This window comes from Tachypleus tridentatus, chromosome 13 (genome assembly GCF_004210375.1).
Source record: "Tachypleus tridentatus isolate NWPU-2018 chromosome 13, ASM421037v1, whole genome shotgun sequence".
NCBI lineage: Eukaryota > Metazoa > Arthropoda > Merostomata > Xiphosura > Limulidae > Tachypleus > Tachypleus tridentatus.
In genome coordinates this window covers 135440247-135458733 of record NC_134837.1, presented here as the reverse complement: position 1 = coordinate 135458733, position 18487 = coordinate 135440247, and the positions used below count along the sequence as shown (strand labels likewise).

General features: G+C 30.6%; 1 protein-coding gene across 10 annotated transcripts in view; it reads left to right on the top strand.

Annotated features, from left to right (window-relative positions):
• Positions 1–17930, top strand: part of LOC143240307 (protein drumstick-like) — a 30943-nt gene extending 13013 nt beyond the window's left edge. For 3 of the 10 annotated variants that reach the window (XR_013021703.1, XR_013021706.1, XM_076482532.1), the window contains 4 exons: positions 6415–6679; positions 7980–8159; positions 8785–14394; positions 14957–17930. Coding sequence is in view for 5 of the 10 variants with exons in the window: in XM_076482532.1 (XP_076338647.1) it covers positions 6415–6662 (248 nt within the window). In the remaining 5 variants the exon portion in view is untranslated. Of the gene's footprint in view, positions 1–6414; positions 6680–7979; positions 8246–8784; positions 14458–14956 lie in introns of those variants that run through there. The other 7 variants (XR_013021704.1, XR_013021707.1, XR_013021705.1 and 4 more) reach the window with 7 other exon arrangements.
• The last annotated feature ends 557 nt before the right edge of the window (positions 17931–18487 follow it).

The following is an 18487-nucleotide window of genomic DNA, read 5'->3' as shown; positions in this document are numbered from 1 at the left end:
TAGTTGTTAGTTCATATTGACTCAGTGAAAGTTAAGTTAAACTTTCTAAAGTTTTAGTTGACTAAACTACAACTTAATATTAAATATACAAACACAAGTCATATCAATATTGTAATATTTAAGCCTATAATATAATAATAACCTTTTTTTAACTGCATTAATTTAATCAGAACAATAGTTTACATATGTTGAATGTGTAAAAAGTTGATTTCTTGACATTAGAAAAGTGTATTTAGGCTTTCTTTGTAAATTATGCTTTTTTGAAAAGCAACATTATACTGACAATAAACTGTACTAGCTGTAGGTTTGTTATTTAAGAAAAGTTATGAAAGTTTTTATCTCTGAGTAATCTTGTAGTAATTGCTGAACCTGTGACAGCTTGCATGACAGTTGAGTGCTCTACCAACTGTTTGTAAGGACTAACCCTTTAAAAGGCATTCTCTCACCTCAGTTGAGTAAACTTGTTGGATTTTGAAGTTTACCATTGTGTTATTCTTATTTAACCACTTTTGTCTTGGATAAGAATGTTATTTTCTGGTGGTTAACAAATACATACAAAAAAACTAGGCTCAGGAACTTGCATTAACACAGTGGTTCTTGACCTGGGCTCAATAGAACCTCAGGGATTCGGTGGAGGTCAAGACACACAAACTGTATGTGTCCATTCTGTTCACCCCACTCATAGGATTCATGACGTCATGCTCCACTTGGCCATTATTGGCTGCGGCTGGTCACGTCACATCACTTGGTTTTAATATGTGCTGCAGGGAACTTTGTGCTCTTAGCAGTTGACTTGTGACTGAAGTAATCGTGAGTCATTTGTGAATTTTTACTAATCTTTCAATCTCTTCATACTAACTATGTTGAGCAAAAATAGAAAGTGGTCAGATGAATATGTACAATATGGATTCACGTGTATAATGGAACATGATGGGAGTCAGCGTCCTCAATGCATGATTTGTAATGCCAAGTTGAGCAATTTTAATCTAGCACCAGCAAAACTAAAAGAACACTCCCTAAAGCTGCATGGAGATGGGAAATACAAGAACACAACGCTTGCTGAATTCAAGGTAAAGAGAACCAGGTTCAAGGCTACTTTGCCTGTTCTCGGCTTTGTACCCATCACAAACCTATCCTCACAGCATTGTATGAAGTTATGTACTTGATTGCAGAGCAGGGCAAACTACACACCTTTGATGAAGCACTCGTACAACCAGCTGCATTGAAGATGGTGAATGTCATGCTGGGAAAAGCTGCTGAAAGTAAGTTATCCCAAATTCCTCTCTCAAATGACACCATCAGCAGCAGAATAGATGACATGAGCTATGACATCTTAGCTGAAGTAGTTGCAGATCTGATTTCAAACCCAACAAAATTCAGCCTTCAACTTGACGAGACCACCGACATTTCCAATCTAAGCCAGCTTGTATTCGTGCGCTATGTGAAGAATGACGAGATAAAATATTTTTTATTTTGTAAGCCTCTTACAACAAGAACTAAGGCAGCCGATGTGAAGAAACTTGTGGATGACTTCTTCAGAGACAATGATCTTTCATGGGATATGGTTTCTGCAGTTTGTTCGGATGGCACTCCAGTCATACTGTGACGAAACTCTGGTTTTGGTGCACTGGTGAAAGCTGATGCACCACACATCATTGTAACATACTGTGTTCTGCACAGGCATGGGTTGGCAACAAAAACCTTGCCTTCAAAACTGGCAGAAGTATTAAAAATTGTAGTGGAATGTGTGAACTTTGTGCAAAATAGTGCCCTGAAGCACCACATCTTCAAATAGCTGTGTAATGAAATGGGCTCTGAAAACGAGGTACTTTTGTACCATTCTAATGTTCGGTGGTTATTACGGGGAAGATGCTGAATCGTGTTTTTGCCATGCGTGTGGAATTAGCCCTGTTTTTGCAAGAGCACCAACACTGCCATGCAGATTGCTTCGAAAAATCTGAGTTCATTCTCATTTTGGCATACGTGGCCGATATCTTCAATGCTCTCAATCATCTCAGTCAACAGATACAGAGAGGTGGAGTCAACATCATAGAAGCGGAAGAAAACCTGAAGGCTTTTCAAAAAAAGCTACCATTATGGAAACGAACAGAGAATGATAACTTTGCAAACTTTCCCCTGCTGGATGACTATGTAAGTAAGATTGAAGATGTGTCTGAAATCAGACATTTCTGTACCCAGGTAATTGAAGCAAGCAATTGCCTTGCACTTAGATGAGCTCGCAAAGTCTCGACAGATACTTCCCCACTAGAGAGTCATATCCAGCATGGGTGAGACAGCCGTTCATGTTTAGTGTTGCAGTAGCAGATGTCAATGATGAATACCTCGATGAAATCATTGAACTTCAGCAGAGCCAGGTTCAACAGTAACTTTTCAGAACAACAACACTCTCAACGTTTTGGTGTCACCAAATCGTAGCGTACCCTCTTATTGCTAAGAAAGCCCTTGAGATACTCATCGTTTGTTACAACATATCTTTGCGAGCAATCCTTTTCGAGGATGGTAGACATAAAAATGAAGAAAAGCAACGGACTTTGTTGCAAAAATGATACAAGAGTGGCACTTGCCAAGGTGAAGCCGTGCATTTCTGAACTTGTCCTTGAAAGGCAACAGCAAAAGTCACATTGATTTGCAGTAAATATTCATTATGTTCTTGTTTTTGTGTGAAATTCATGTTTTGTTGCTTTGTTCTTTGAACATAGTGGTATTGTGTGCAACTGATGCGTGGTTCATTTTGTGCACTTATAAAATATCTACTTATGTTTTGAATTTGAAAAAATCATTTTATTTTTCCAATTACGAAGGGTTCAGTACCTTGAACAAGGTTAAGAACCACTGCATTAACATAATGAAAATGTAATTTGTATTGGAGAAAACACTTATATTTAGTTTCACTTTTAGTGTCTTTTATGATTTTAACTTTATTGTTTATTCTTTAAGTTGGTGTAAAGCTAATTGAGGAAGCATAGCTATAATCTGTAAAGGAAATATGTTTGCTGGTATCTAACTCTTGCCGTTTAACTGACAGCCCCATTGTAGCTTTGGGCCTAACTAAACAAAGCTTACCCCTAAAAGGCCTGGCATGGCCAGATGGTTAAGGCATCCGAGTCGTAATCCAGGGTCGCGGGTTTCGAATCCCCGTTACACCAAACATGCTTGCCCTTTTTATTATTAAGAAAAAACAAGTACCCAACTCAACTTTTGTGGTATTTGTAATATATACATGATTTCAATGTTTTCTTCTTCTTCCTACCTTCTGGTATAAAACTTTATGGTATAAAACAGATCAGACACTTAAAGATTGGTTGTATGTTTTTCCATTTAAAGTTATAAATAAGGATAAACACAAGAATAAAATAGAAGCCACTGCAGAATAAAGGTTAACAATGTACCCAATGAAGATATATTCAAGGAAAATGTCAGTATACTGATTTTTATTTTAGTTTTTAGCACCATTGAATTTGTTTTGTATAATTTATGGTTGCACTTACTAGACATATTTGACAGCAGAAAAACTGATTAGTTTTATAAATGATCATATGTAGGGTTAATCAAATTTCCAGAATGAAAACTGAGACATTTTTTTCTGTAGAAATTGACAGTGTAACAGCTGTAAAAGAGTTTGAATTACAATAACACACACACTCTCTGTAACTTATATTTTTGTCGAATAATTTGCTGAATTATTACAAAGCACTTTAAAACTAGAAACAAACAAATATGTTAAAATCTTGTATAATTACCATGTCCTGGTGATTAAGGTGCTTAGTCTGAGGGTTATAAATTTAAATCCCCCATCACCAAAGCACTATGGTTACTGACTAAGCTAGCTACCTGGGTGTTAAAATTGTTGGTTTATAAAAGTTATTGTCCAGTCTCTTAATTTAAAAGAGTAAAGGTTGGTATGAAATACTAAATACAAACACAAATTTTTCCTTGTGTGTGTGTGTGTCTGTATATATATATATATATATATATATATTATTTTTTTTTTTTCTTCAAATTTCAACCCCTGCTGCTGACCAATGGCAAATTAGATTAGGAAAACATAACACAGAGGGAAGGAACACTGTGTCATGTGATCATTCATTGTCAGTTGATTCTTAAAGTAAAATTTAAAAAGATTCTTGTATAATGATATACACTTGCACTGAGGTACACTTTAATACTTGTACTGCTTTTGATTGGGACAAAAAATAGTAGGCTAAAAACTATGAGAATCCAGTTTTATTGGGATGTCTGGTAGCTGTAATGATTCTACAAAATTAATAGAAGAGTTAATAGTTCACATACAAACAACTTTACAAGTATGTGGAAATATACTGATGCTTCTACTTTGGATTCTCATTGTTTCTCACATATAATGCTATATGCTTGTTCTAGTATTCTGATACAAATCATGTCTTCACTGAGAAAAAAGTATTATATTTGGCTTATTTATTCTAATTAGATGGTATATTTTTAAGGTAAAGATTTGGTAACTTTTTTTTTATCAAAAGAAATCTTTGACCAGATTTAATAGTTACCACAATTAATGTACACATTTTCTTTGAAATAAATAAAACACTTTTTTAATCCTAATTATTTGTTATTGCTTGTTGTTTAACAGTGTACAAATTTATTTACATTGTAACTAATGTGTAGCGTGGGAAATTAGCCAAGAAAAATAAACACAAATTGGGAATTGGTAATTAGTTTAAGCATTCTCAAAATAAAATATTGAACATTATATTTTATTTCATTCAAATCTAATGTTTTGAATATGTAAATTTCTTCATTGATTGTCTATTAAGAGATGTTATATTGGGTATTGGAATTTAGTGTTTGTTGGTGTTTTCTTTTTCAGTACTTTAATAAACTACAAAAACAGTGTTAACCTTTTTCATCAGATTTTATTCATATTTTTCATACTTTAATATTCATTTACCAGCAGCTACCATAAAAAAAACATGTAATATTCATTATTAATGACTGTCTAGGAGAGACATTACTTGTGAAATAACTTGTGTGTGTGAAAATGTAACTACAGTGAGGCCCCACTGTAACATGGTCCAGTATAGCATGGAACTCGTAACGTGGGTCCATCTTGGACTACATATTTTTCATTAAATATATATTGTTTATCAGGTCATTTTAATCATTTTATTTGTATTTCTGTGATTTTTGCTTATCGTTTATGAAATTACTTCATTATAAAGCAGTCTCACAAAATGAACCTCTTGGACTGAGTTTCAGTGGTGCAGCATCTTTGCAGTCACAAGTATCATATATTACCAGTTGAACAACACAATGTGGAAATATACTATATAAAGTTGTTTTACCAATATAAAAAATGGAGTGTCAGCATATGTCCATGAATGTATTTCTCAGTTTTCATGATTTTTAAAATATTTTCTGTTATAACTTAATAATTATAGTTTAAGAATCACAAGTTCTTTGACTGCTTAAATTTGTTGTTCCTTGGTTTATTTGAAAGATTAAGGTTGAATCTTGCCTACATTATTGATACTGCTATGTTTTGAAAACATTTAGTAACAGAATGCTTATTATTACAGAAAGAAGGTGCTAGTAGTATCACACTTTCCAGTTTTTGAAATTTTATTTGGTCATTCAAGCTGTTTTCATTACATAAAATACCCAACACTGTTTAATTCTGCAATTTTTCTATTCTGTGGATATTTATTTATATTTCATCAAGACAGAATATCTTACGGAAAATGGCAGAAATGAAATACATTCAGTCTCTCTTTACAAATTACTAATTAGCAGTTATTTTAAACTGGAATTCTAGAAACCACTGTTTGATCATTTTAAAAAGAATTAACAAACAACATTCCTTGTAACTGTTTGAAACGTATGGTTAAAGTTTTACAATGCAAACTTTTATACACATCTTATGAACATGAACAGTTAATCAGTTGTTCAGTGCTTATAACTGGAAAAAAACATGCTTGTGCATTTTAATTAACACTCATTTAACAGCTATCCGTTTGTTATGTCAAATACTCAACAGCATATTCACCCAATTAAAAATGTAATTTTATCAAATGAGAAAATGTACATTGTAGTCACCAAATAATTTTGTTTCATAACTAGCTTGAATGTAATGATGAAATTTAAGAAAATGAGAAACATGTTTGTGTTTAGTAATTAAAAGCAAAAAAACTTTGGTACATACAGGAATTTCTCTACTTTTTAAAAAAAAAAATGGATGTTTCAAGGAAACTAGTTAATAGATATAGTTAAAACATACATTTATTTCAAACTCTTTAGATATTGAGTTTGATAATTGTCTGTTTTAGTAACATCTTTCACAAATTACTGTATTCATAGCTATTTTGTGTATGATATTCATACATTTAGTTATTTTTGCTTATATTTTTATTTTGGTTTTAGTCTCAAAATCATTGGAAAATAGGCCAGATCTCAAATGTGGTGTTTGTCTGAAGACTTTCAGTCGTGCCGATGTAGTGAGGAGGCACATGCTTCAACATTTTGTCTCGCCCCCGAAATATGGCTGTGATGTGTGCTTCAAAATGTTTACCAGGAAGGACTACTTGAAGTACCACAGGAACAGAGTTTGTGGAAAGTATGAAGCTATTAATCAGCAAGGTTTTACCAGCTTGCCAGGACAGAGACTTTAATTTTTGTTAGAAACTGGGTATATAAAATTTTCACCAATTAGCCCACATATAATATAAATCAGAGCATTCCAGTCTGTTTTGTGTTCTAAGTTGCACATAATTGAGTAACCTTTTTTCAGTTAAACTTGGGATGCCCACCCAAAGATTCAATTTAAAATGAGAAGTTCAATGAATGGTTTACATCTTGCTCCATTTCATTTCTACTGTTTTAATACAATTAATAACAGTTGAACTGAGCAAATATGTCAGAAGTAAAGTACAGTAAACCAGTGCAAATCAAAAATGACATTTAATGATGCATGTCACTTGCAACTACTGTAAATAGTGGAAGGGAGCCAACTTAAATGTTTATTTGTAAAAATACTTTTGAAGCCTAACATTGCTAAGTATATCTTTTAGTTAGGTAATATCCAATTAAGTAATGCTGAAAAAGTTGGTTACTGAAAAATAAAGAAATATTTAAGAAACAGAAAACAGTATAAGAAATACAAAAATGTGTCATGTGTGACTTGTTTGTCCTATACTTTATTTTTTTCATTCATAAGGATGTTCTAATACGTTATGACCAACTTCAATATTTGCGTTATTCACATTAATTTCTTACTGAGACTTTCATTATGTATTCAGTTATTAAATCTTTGCTGTGTACTTTTTGACCTCTCTTGATAATTTATTGGTTTGAAACTTTGGCTTTAAATATTAAATATCTTAGCATTTAAAGAAAAACTTCCAAGTTGTTTTTCACACAATATTTTATCTGTTTAGTTGTATCTTTAGGCTTACCCTTCTTACTTCACTGAAAAGTTACAATGAAATATTTAAATGTTATTCTGTTTTAATTTTTGTCATTGTGCAGTGACTGTTCATTGTTTGTGGTAAGATAGCTACGTACAATAGTTCTTATTCTTCAGTTGCTGTGATTTTTCATGGTTATCTATGCATTAAGGAGGTTTGTCCAACCCCTCTGATTATTTTAATGGTAATATAAGGTAAATCTGCTAATGTGAGAGTATGAGACAAAAGGGTTTCAGTAAATTCTGCTTAGACTTTGGTGGATATGAAAATATGTTCAGTAGTAATTTTAAACACTGTACCACATTCAGTGGAAGTTATAAGAGGCTGTAATGTAAACTTGTTAGTAATTGAGCTTGGAAATACTTTTATTAATGAATGCTTTGTGTTCATTGTTATAAAGTGAAGCTACTTATTGTAATTAAAAAAAAAATGTATCTGTGAATAATTCCTTGTTAAAGTAACTGAAAAATTTGTACTTTAATTATCCAATTACTTTCTATATGTTGCATATATTAAACATAGGATTATCCCCAAGGCCAGATTAACTGAAAGGCAGAGGTAGAAAAATTTGTGAATCCACAACATCAAGAGGCCCAGACTGGTTATGCTTGTTTTTTTCAAATTTGAAACATGGTCCTAGTCCACACCTAACAGTATGAACTTGGCTTATGAATTAGAAACATTGAACTATTGGGTAAATCGGTATGTTGCTGATATACAAGTACATGTTAATTTTGGTAACTGCATTTTTTTAATGTGTCATAAAAGTAAGTTGCAATATTGCTGAATTATGAAATTAATGTTTTATTTTTTGCAACCTGCAGATCAAGAGACATTCATAAAATATATTAAATATTTGCTATTTAAATCACATGTTTAGTATAAAACTTAAGTACTAAATTAGATTGTATAAAGTATGTAACTGTACCAAAATATTTAATAAAGTCACTTTTGGATCTGTGTGGATCAAATTTCTTTGTCTGAAATATAAACCCAACAAACTAAACAATTGGGAGTAGCAATTAATATGTAGCTTAATATAAACTGCAGTCAAATTTAAATGCTATATATTTATATAAGTATTTAAATTTGTGTGAGGGTTGAACAGAATATCTCATTCTTACACAGTGTGTATTTAAAATCATTATATATCCTGAAATTATGAAATTTGAGAATGAAGTTTTAAATAATGTCTAAAAAGTTGTTTGAAGAATTATTGCATTTGTTAAATTCCTTATTTCTCTTTGTCATAACTTACATGAAGATTTTAATATTTGATGAACTCTCAATGTGTTAATGTCATTAACATTTTGTAATAACATTCCAGAAAAAGTTATGCAAGTGTGGTAAGTATTCATTCACCACTACAAAGACAATTTGAAGATTTTGTGCTGTTTAACTGAAGATGAAACAGTAAGATGTCAGTTTTTATAATACTTGTAAAGTACAAAAATAAAACTTAAAATTTTTCCAATGATAAAATTAAAAGCTAGTTTGTTAAATTTATCATACTTTATTCTAGACATGAGAAGTTGTACTTCTTTTTATACTCTGTGTTAGTTTTTTCATGCAAGTGTCTGTGTAAATATGTAACAGACAGCTAGCTTGAGTTATGAAAAGAAAATGTCTCGCTGGTAGTTGCTATATGATTAATCCTCTAGTTCAGCTGTTTGAACACTTGCTTGGCATGTGATCCTAGTAATGAAAAAATGGTAAACCATAGCTCACACGCAGTGTTTGACAAAAGGCTTTCAGTGAAACTTTGATGGTTCAGTGTTTGAATCTTTTCACTTGAACCTGCAGTGAATATTTGAAAAATGTCCACCAGGAAATATTACAGAACTATGTGAGAAACAAACACAGATAATGATATAAAAATTACATGTACTTATGTAAAACCATACAAGAGAAAATAGTTAGGTAATATAAAAACTACTTTTCAGCTTGGATATCTTTTCCTGTGTTTTATTGTCATGTAGCATGAACGTGTTTCCTTTTGATCCTTGCATTTTCTTTAATAACTGTGCAAGGAAGATAGTTGTTTTTTAGTGCTCATATGCTGTTATTGTTTTGTATGAAGTACTTTACATATCAGAACTAACATTTTAAAAATTCTTTATTTAAGAGTAAAAATTAATGTTAGTATTACTGGATTTTTTACCACATTTTTATTATTAAGACATATTACTTGTATTCATACATAGGTAAAGTGTAAACACGGGTATTACCTGTGTTATTTGAACGTAAGTATGACATATACAGAGATGTAAGTGGAATGATAAAATATAAACATAAGATAGCATCATAGATATGTATTGAAAAACATCTGTAAAAATGTAAAAAGCTTTGTTTGTAGGACTCATAATAAAGTAAATGAAAGTGAAACATTTGCCTCAAATTACATACATTGTAGATAGTTCTTAATCTGGTTGCACATCATGCATGTGTGAGAGTAAGAAAAAATCCACATCTTAATTTAGAAATACAATTACTTGATATTATTCACAACAAGAACAAAATATTTTTGTTTTAACAGATAGTTAAATATGCCAAAACATTTTAACAAGTAAAGTAACTGAAATAATTTTAAACAAAAATTTCTGAAGGGAAGTTCTGCAAAAGAATCTATTGCAAAATAAACATCAAAATTTAATTTTAAAGTTTCTGTCTCTGTTGTATAAATATTGAGAAACATAATTACAGTAGCTGAATATGATGGTGGTAACATTAATAAAAACATGTTACAGGGAAAAGATATTATAAACCACGACGATGCCAAGTGTGTGGAAAATGGTTTAGTCAGTCTGGGAGTATGTTGCGTCACAGAAAGACTCACAGTTCAATGATTATGAAATTCTTCTGCAATTTGTGCCCCTCATCATACTCTAGGAAACACGACCTAGTTCGGCATGCAGTGAGGAGCCACTTGGATAATCACAATGAGATTATGGAATACATTCAGAAGACTTATTGTTGATCAAAAGCAAACTGTCCCATGCTACTTTATGTATTTTGGAATTGTTTTTTTTAAGCATGTAGTTTTATTTTGATTATGTAAAATGATCTGTTTATGAGATAATTTGAAATGATCTTTTTCATGACAAACTGAATAGGCAACACCTTTTCTGTTGATGTTTTCTATAGGATAAGAAATAATTGCCAAATGTACCTGTATAAATTTGACTTGCTGTGCAAGAAGCCATTAAACTATTTGTACGTGTGTATAAGAACAGTGTGTGTGTTTGTGTCTTTCTTATAGTAAAGACATAACAGGCTATCTGCTGTGTCCACTGGGGAGAATTGAACCCCTGATTTTAGCATTGTAAATCCCAAGATTTACAGCTGTTTTAGTGGAGGATGAACAGTATGCACTGCCAAACATATTTCTAATATTCTTTTGGTTTATAAACTTGTTTATTTTTATGTTTATCACTATTTTGAAGTCTGAAGTCACAAACTAAAGGTTTAAAAAGGATGCATTCTAGACATAATAAGAAACTAATCTAGTTCTGTAAAGTACATAACAGGTGGCAACTTTTACTGTAATGTAATAATGTTAGAAAGTTATTTTTTGATTCTGCTTAAAGTACCAAGTGAAATTAAAAATATAAAAAATCCTGTGTAGAACTTTTATTGTAATCTTGACAGATACATTTTTTAATGTATGTGTATAAAGTGAAGTGGGAAAACCTGGAACTTGTTACTGAAGAGAAACAAGAATGTTAGGCCTTGATTTTGTAAAGGTAACAAATGAGGAATAATGGACAGGTGTTTTTATTACATCAGATAGAGGATATTAAAGTGTATGCATTTATAAACACAACTAGAGCTTTATGATTAATATACTACCTACAAGAATAGGTTGGTGTCATTTGAAATAACTGATTTATAAAAATTATGATTAAATTTATTAGTGTTGTAGATATTACCAAGTAGTGTTCCTGTTCATTACTGTTCTCGATTTTTCCAACTGTCCAAATAATTGAAATAATGACATTACATTTGATGTTATGCAGTAGGCTGTCTTTGCCTTGCCCACTACAGTTTTAACAGTAAAGTTGATTTTTTTTTGCAATTTTGTGTGAATAACTGATTAAATGTTAATTTTTAGCTATTTTGTGAAATAATAATTTAAGTGTAACCAGTTAATGAGCCAGACTTGTTGATCAGCAAATACCACTAATTAACCAGCTCTATACATAACCATATTGTAGATATATAAGTCACATAAATGCTAAAATTTGTTTATTCAATTTTCTGGAAACTTGAAAGATGAAGTCTACTCCTTTATTTCTGTTATTAAGCAAACTTGGTTCCAACTCTACATCCTTACATTTAATGTTAATATTAAACAAATTAACTTGACAGGGAAAGGTAATCTACTATTGATTTACAGTTTTCATTAGTTTTAGGAATTTACATTTTAAGACATTATTATTGACAGAGTGGGAAATATTAAAAACACTTATGGTATTTTACACAAAGAATTGAGAAAGTTGTGTAACAAAAAATTAGATATACATAAACTGATTTAATATTTTAATGGAATATCAACTTCTAATTTGGTAAAATCTTGATACTATTAGATTTTACAGCACTAAAATGCACCTGACTATTGCATATTTTTGTATGCAATTTTAAAGGATTGTTCATTTATTTTGGAATGAATTGGTTCTGTTGAAGGAAAAGTAAGCAGTTTTTTTTTTTTTTTAACTTTTGATATCAAAACTAACCTATATTTTTTTCAAGACAACATTTTATTCTAATTATTTATTTTAAAGACTGAATAAATGAATAGAAGTATTTGAGGTTTGATTTGGGTCCTGTCTTTTTTTTTGTGAATGGTTTTGAATAAAAGTTAAAAATTGTTTATCAGGAATTAATGGTCTTTTAAAAAATCTGCCTATCTTGTTTAAAAGTAGCAAAAAAAGTTTAACTGAAACAGAATATTCTAAAACTAAATGTTGAAAGTGTTTAGTAAAAAGCCTGTACATAGTAGAAACTTATTTTTCAGATGGAACCTCAAAAGGATGGTTTCCAAAAAATTGGTATTTATTATATCATAAAGTTATGAAACTAAACTTCTATTCAAAACTATCCATTCAATCAATTTCAAAACTTTAGTTTTAAGAAAGTGGATTCCTCATTATCAAGCTTAAACTTCTATTAATTTTTACAGCATTCAAAAGTAAAAATGATATAATAAAAAATGTAAACATTTACTATTACCTGGATGATACGTTTACCACCAAACAAAATTTTCAAACATAGTTTTCTAAGATTTACAGACATAAGTAAACAGCATGTACACTTGGTGGTTTGTTCAATGACCAAATATTTTCTAAAAAGTATTAGTTTCCTTGCTGTATGTTTGGCACATACAGTAAAAAAAGTCGCATGTACAAGGTTGGTAAAATGAATTAAAAAGATCTGTTACTGTGATGTGTCTTGCTTGATTACGATTAATTGAAAGTAAGTCAGACTTTTGGCCGCACAAGATATTTTGACTGTAAAGAAGGTAACCAAGTAATAAAATTTTTTATAATTAATCAATTTGGAAAATAAGTCTATATAGTTAAAGTAGATAAAATATATGCAAGATTAAAATGATGAGGATTCAGTGGCTTCTGTAGTTGACATGTCAATTTTTCTTGAAGAATTTATATTTTTCTACTTTGTATATCAGAAGACTGTTTTTATAGTCAGATTTTTTCTAATCTTTTACAATTGTTGATAACTTTTTCTAGTGCTTCTTGGTTCTGACAGCTCATCTTCAGCAAAGTCATCCAATCTCAAAAACAAGCTCTGTCCGTACTGCCAGCGTTTGGTTCACTATGCAGGCTTTGCTCGTCACCTTAATACGCACAGAGAAGTACGAGAATATTTCAACTGTGATGTATGCAGCAAGATGTACAGTCGGAAAGACAGTTTAGTTGAACATAAACGTACCAAACACAGATTTACGTGATCCTAAAGAAAGAGAACAGGAAAACTTATAAGAATTTTCTAATTATGTTTGTTAAGAGAAAAATGTTTCCTTGATCAATAAATGCTTCATTTTCATTTTGTTGTCAAAAGTTCTGTTTATCACATTATGTGTTTTTGTATGGGATGTGACCTGTACTTTACCCTCTATTAGGTATCTCACATGTTTACTTGTTCTTTTTAGTGTAAGAGTTAAACACTGATGTGAAAATCCTATTTGTCTCTTATTTGGGATTGCTCTAAAAATAAAACGTGGAGTTATTCCATGAACCAGGAAGTGTAAGTTACATTTTTCTTTTCAAATTGCACATTACCTTCCTGGTTGTTCCAGAAACTGAAAACATGGCATCACAGTTGACCACATATTTGATAGACTAATGTGTATGTAAGTATAATTCTTTAAAGTTCAAAGATATGAATTTGTTTTACATTCTGTATGTTTTATTTTTACTTTTTGCTGTTCAGATAGTAAACAAAATGCATAGTTTAATTTTGAAAAAAGTTGTAAAAAAGATAGTCCATTTTCTAAAAAATGTTCATTTTATTATTTATTCTTTTCAATTTTTAAAGAAAAAATACTTCAGCACAATGATTGGATTTTTTCCCACAATTTCAGTATTATCTGTTGGATAGGAGCATTAAAAATATCTGTTCTATCACTCATCAGTGGCCTCCAATATTAATGAGAGTTTCTGATCTTCTAATATAACTTTCTTGTAATTTTACTTTAACTTTTAATAAAGAAATGGATGAATTTTTTCTAGTTATAATGAAGACATCACCATACAAGTGTCTAACCTACATAACAGAAGCTGAAATGTCATTCCATTTTCAATCAGTGGGCAGTTGCAGTCCCTTAAACTTCTCAAACCTATTGAGCCTACTCTGTCTAATGTTTCATAGAAATGAGAACCTACTTATCAGCAACAACATATCACAGCTGGATACTCAAGTAGAGTGAAATACCTCTTGGTTAAAAGTTTTCAGAAGAAAATGTATTCTGTGCTCTCTTTTGGTTAGCAATTAAAAAATAAAAATTAAAAAATAACTTTATTTTTACTGAAATTCAGATTATTCTGTATTAAACAGGAAGTTCATGGAAGTAACAGAACCATAATTCATAAATTAAATTTTATTTTGTGAGATTCTTGTATGTTGAAGTTTGTAGAAGTAAAATACTCTCATTATTAACCAAATATTTTGGTTGATTTATAACTCACCTGAAAATGGTTATGTATTCATACCTTGCAAGTTATTTGAAAAATATTGTTTACCACACACTAGAATTAACCATTTGTGTTAAATTCTAGATAACTACATAATTGAATTCTAAAGAAAAGTGAGTTTTTTGTGTTTTTTTAATGTATTGTTGGTAATCCTTTTATTTAGGGGGGATTCTTATGAAAGTGTATTTTGTTTTTGTATGTTCCATTTAATATGATCTCACAAAATTTAAAATATTGCCATTTTATCTTTTTTTTTTTTTTTCTTCCTCTTTCTCTATCTGATTGTAGGAACCCTGGTACCAGACATAGAAATATTTGGATCTGTTCACATTGTGGATGCTTATAAGAAAACAAGCTTTAAGAAAAAAATGTGTCCATACTGTCGCAGTTTCTTTCACCAAGCCAGTTTTTCTCGACACCTGAACACCCACCGTGAAGTTAGACAGAGTTTTTCGTGTGACATCTGTGGGAAGACGTACAGCCGTAAAGATCATCTTCATGGGCACAAGCGTCTCAAGCATCGCTGACTTTTTGTAACTTGAGTAAACGTTACCTTTAACATGTTTCCAATATTTAGTAATTCATGAAATATTATATTTGTATCTTTTGTGCTCAATGCTTAATCATTTTTTGGTTGTTGTTCTTCAAAATTTCTTTAAAAATTGCATTTGTATTTTGTTGGTACAGTAACAAAAGCCCACTAGTGTAATTTTGTCAGGATTTTAGTAGCAGTAGTGTCAGCTGATTAATTCCATGTAGCTTGTTCTTTATCTAATATAGAATGTTGAATATTGTGGTAGATATATATATATATATATGTGTGTGTGTGTGTGTGTGTGTGTGTCAAGTTTTTGGGTTTTTTGTGTTTGGATAATTCTTTAATTGGAGTGAAATATAATATGAATAATGTAGGGTATGGGTTTACTCTGTTACTTCTAATGACCACAGAGGAAAATGCTTGGGTATCTTGAATGAATGGGCATAAATGTTTGGTAGATCATTTGAAATTCAGATTACAGATTTATGTGTAGCAAAAGATAAATAAAATCTGTAGAGTTGTACCTATAAAAGTTATGTGAGACATTATAATGAAAATATCTAATCAGATTCTCAGTCACAGTTACTTGCTTGTAAATCTTCAGCAATAAGTTACTAACTAGTGATCTGTGAAAAGAATATGATAATGATTCATTCATTTTAGATGGTGTTACATTGTTTGTAATCAGTAAAAAGAGAAACAGCCAATAACCAGTGAAGTTTTTATTTTGATGGTTTTGTTAGAGATGAACCAACTGAACTAAAGAGTAGTCTGAATGGTTAGTTGTGCGATAATAATCGTGTTGAATATCTAGCCTTTTGAAAAATGGTGACGAAAGGAATGCCAAGAAAATACCTCATTGGTTACTGACTGTTTCTCTTTTCACTAAATCTGTGATCAGTTTGATGAATGAAAAAAGTGAAAACACATTAGAATAAGAATTGTTAGGCTTGTAAGACTTAACTTCCTTTGATTGGAAACTGAATTATGATGAGATACACTTGACCAGTTTGTTATTACACCTGCATTGTAACAAGTGCTTTTTAAAAGCATAGAAGGTTTTATCAGGAGTGTATATCATTAAATTTTAATACATTTAAGTTTGTATGGTTAAGTTTTGTAGAAACTAAATGTAATTATGTACTGGAACAAGGAACATAATTTTTTATAGATTATCTGTACTTTAACTTGTGGAATAAATTGCTGTAGAAACTTTAGTAAATTGTTGTAAAAAAACAATTTGTAGAAGAGTAGCTGTTGAACACGTCTCATGCCTTTAAGTCTGTAGTTGTTGAAAGTTGGAATTTCAATCAATTCAAACATTAGCAAACTAGTATTGTAAGCATGAACTAGAAATACTTTGGTATAATGAAGTTCTTAATAGAGCATTGTGATTGGTCTGTTTTGGAGGTACACATTGTATTGATGTTAGTTATGAGGTAAATTGTTTTGACAATAACTATATAAACAAGTGATTTAGTATTTCTGTGAAACAGCAGAACTTGTTTTATGATATTATTGTTTGTTTTATCCCTTTTTTGTTTTGTATAACTTACATTTAGATTTATGTAATCACCTTTTATGTTTAGGATTGAGACAAAAACTTAAGTTTTACAATCCTGTATACAACATCTCGGCAACTATAAAAAATAGTTATGCTGTAATATAATCTTGCTAGTGGACTTGCTTTGTCTCTTTCCTTTGCTGTTTTATTTACAAGTAGCAGATAACGGCCTTTATATGTCCCACCTTTAACAAATTAGTTCATGAATGAAAAATTTGCTTAGACGTTTTCTCCTAAATAAATACACAACACCCAACCTGTAATGAGTGTTAGTTCATGACTGAAATATCTACTTATACAGTTTTTCAAAAAAAAAATTACACCTAATCATTAATGAAAAGTTTAATTCATGACTGAAACATCTAATTATTCAAAAGTTCCTCCTAAATACGTTAACTGAAATAACATTAGCTTAATTATGCACTCACATGTAAATATGAAATTTTCTGCAATATCCACTAATTTTTTCTTAATACCCCCAGAACCCCTTTATGCAAGCATTGTTGGGTTAGAGAATACATCAGTTTTGCCAAAAAAATCTGGAGGAAAGAGTAAGCTTTGCCCATTATGCTTTCGCATGATTTATTACAAAAGTTTTGCCCGACACTTGGCTACACATCGAGAAGTTCGAGAATATTTTCAGTGTAATGTCTGCGGAAAGAGCTACAGCCGGAAGGATAACCTTCTTGAACATAAAAGGAAGAAACACCACTAAATAACTTAAAAATAACTATTTTGCATTGTAATGCTTTTCTTTTTTCATGCACAGTTCAACTAGAAGTTTGAGTAATTGTATTGTTGTATAAACTGAAGTAGAAAAGTATTTATAAACCTAATCATTACTTTAAATATTGTTAACCTATCTTATGCATTAACTAGACTAGACATAAGTTTTTTTGTTTTTGAACTTAAATATTTTGTGTATTGTTGTAGGTTTTGACTTTATAATTGAGTTGCATATTTGATTTGTGTCACAGACATGTAAGATTTTATTCAGTATTAATGATTCTTATATATTTCAAACTTTCCCTAACTTACCACCTCTGTATGGCATCTTTAATATTGTGAAGATGTTATGCTCTCAATTTTTTAATTGTATCTTTGAACATCACTAACTTATCTGTAAGATGAAACTCTAAAATAAATGTGAAAGAAAACGTACAAACAGAAGTTGTATTTAATGTATATATCAATGCTACTACAAAAAATATAATATTTTGAGATGGTGTTGGCAGTAGTAATTCAGTGAAGATTTGACATCAGCTTGACCTACTTAAGTCAAAGTCACACTTGAATTTTTCTTTATATACTCTTATGCTGGACAGATAAGTTTAAAAGTATCTTCACAATATAGATTTTGGAAATATTATGCAGAAAATAAATCAAACAAACAGTAAAAGAGAAAAATGCACTTGCTAGTGAACAACGATACCAAATTTGTATTCATGGTAAAAAAAAGTGTTATTTCCCATACTAGATGACTTTTTTTTTCCTCTCTCCCTCTCTCTCTATATGTCCACAAAGGACAAAAATGAGAATTTTTCAAAGAAAAAAGTTAAAAACTGGAATATACCAGAATCAAAATTACATAATCACTAACTATTCCAAATAATGTTATACTTTAACTTGTAAATTTGTACAGGTGGCTGTGCCATTCTTTGTGATGAACTCGCTCTTTAGGAGATTTTAGATAAGGACAAAGTGATACAAGTTTCTA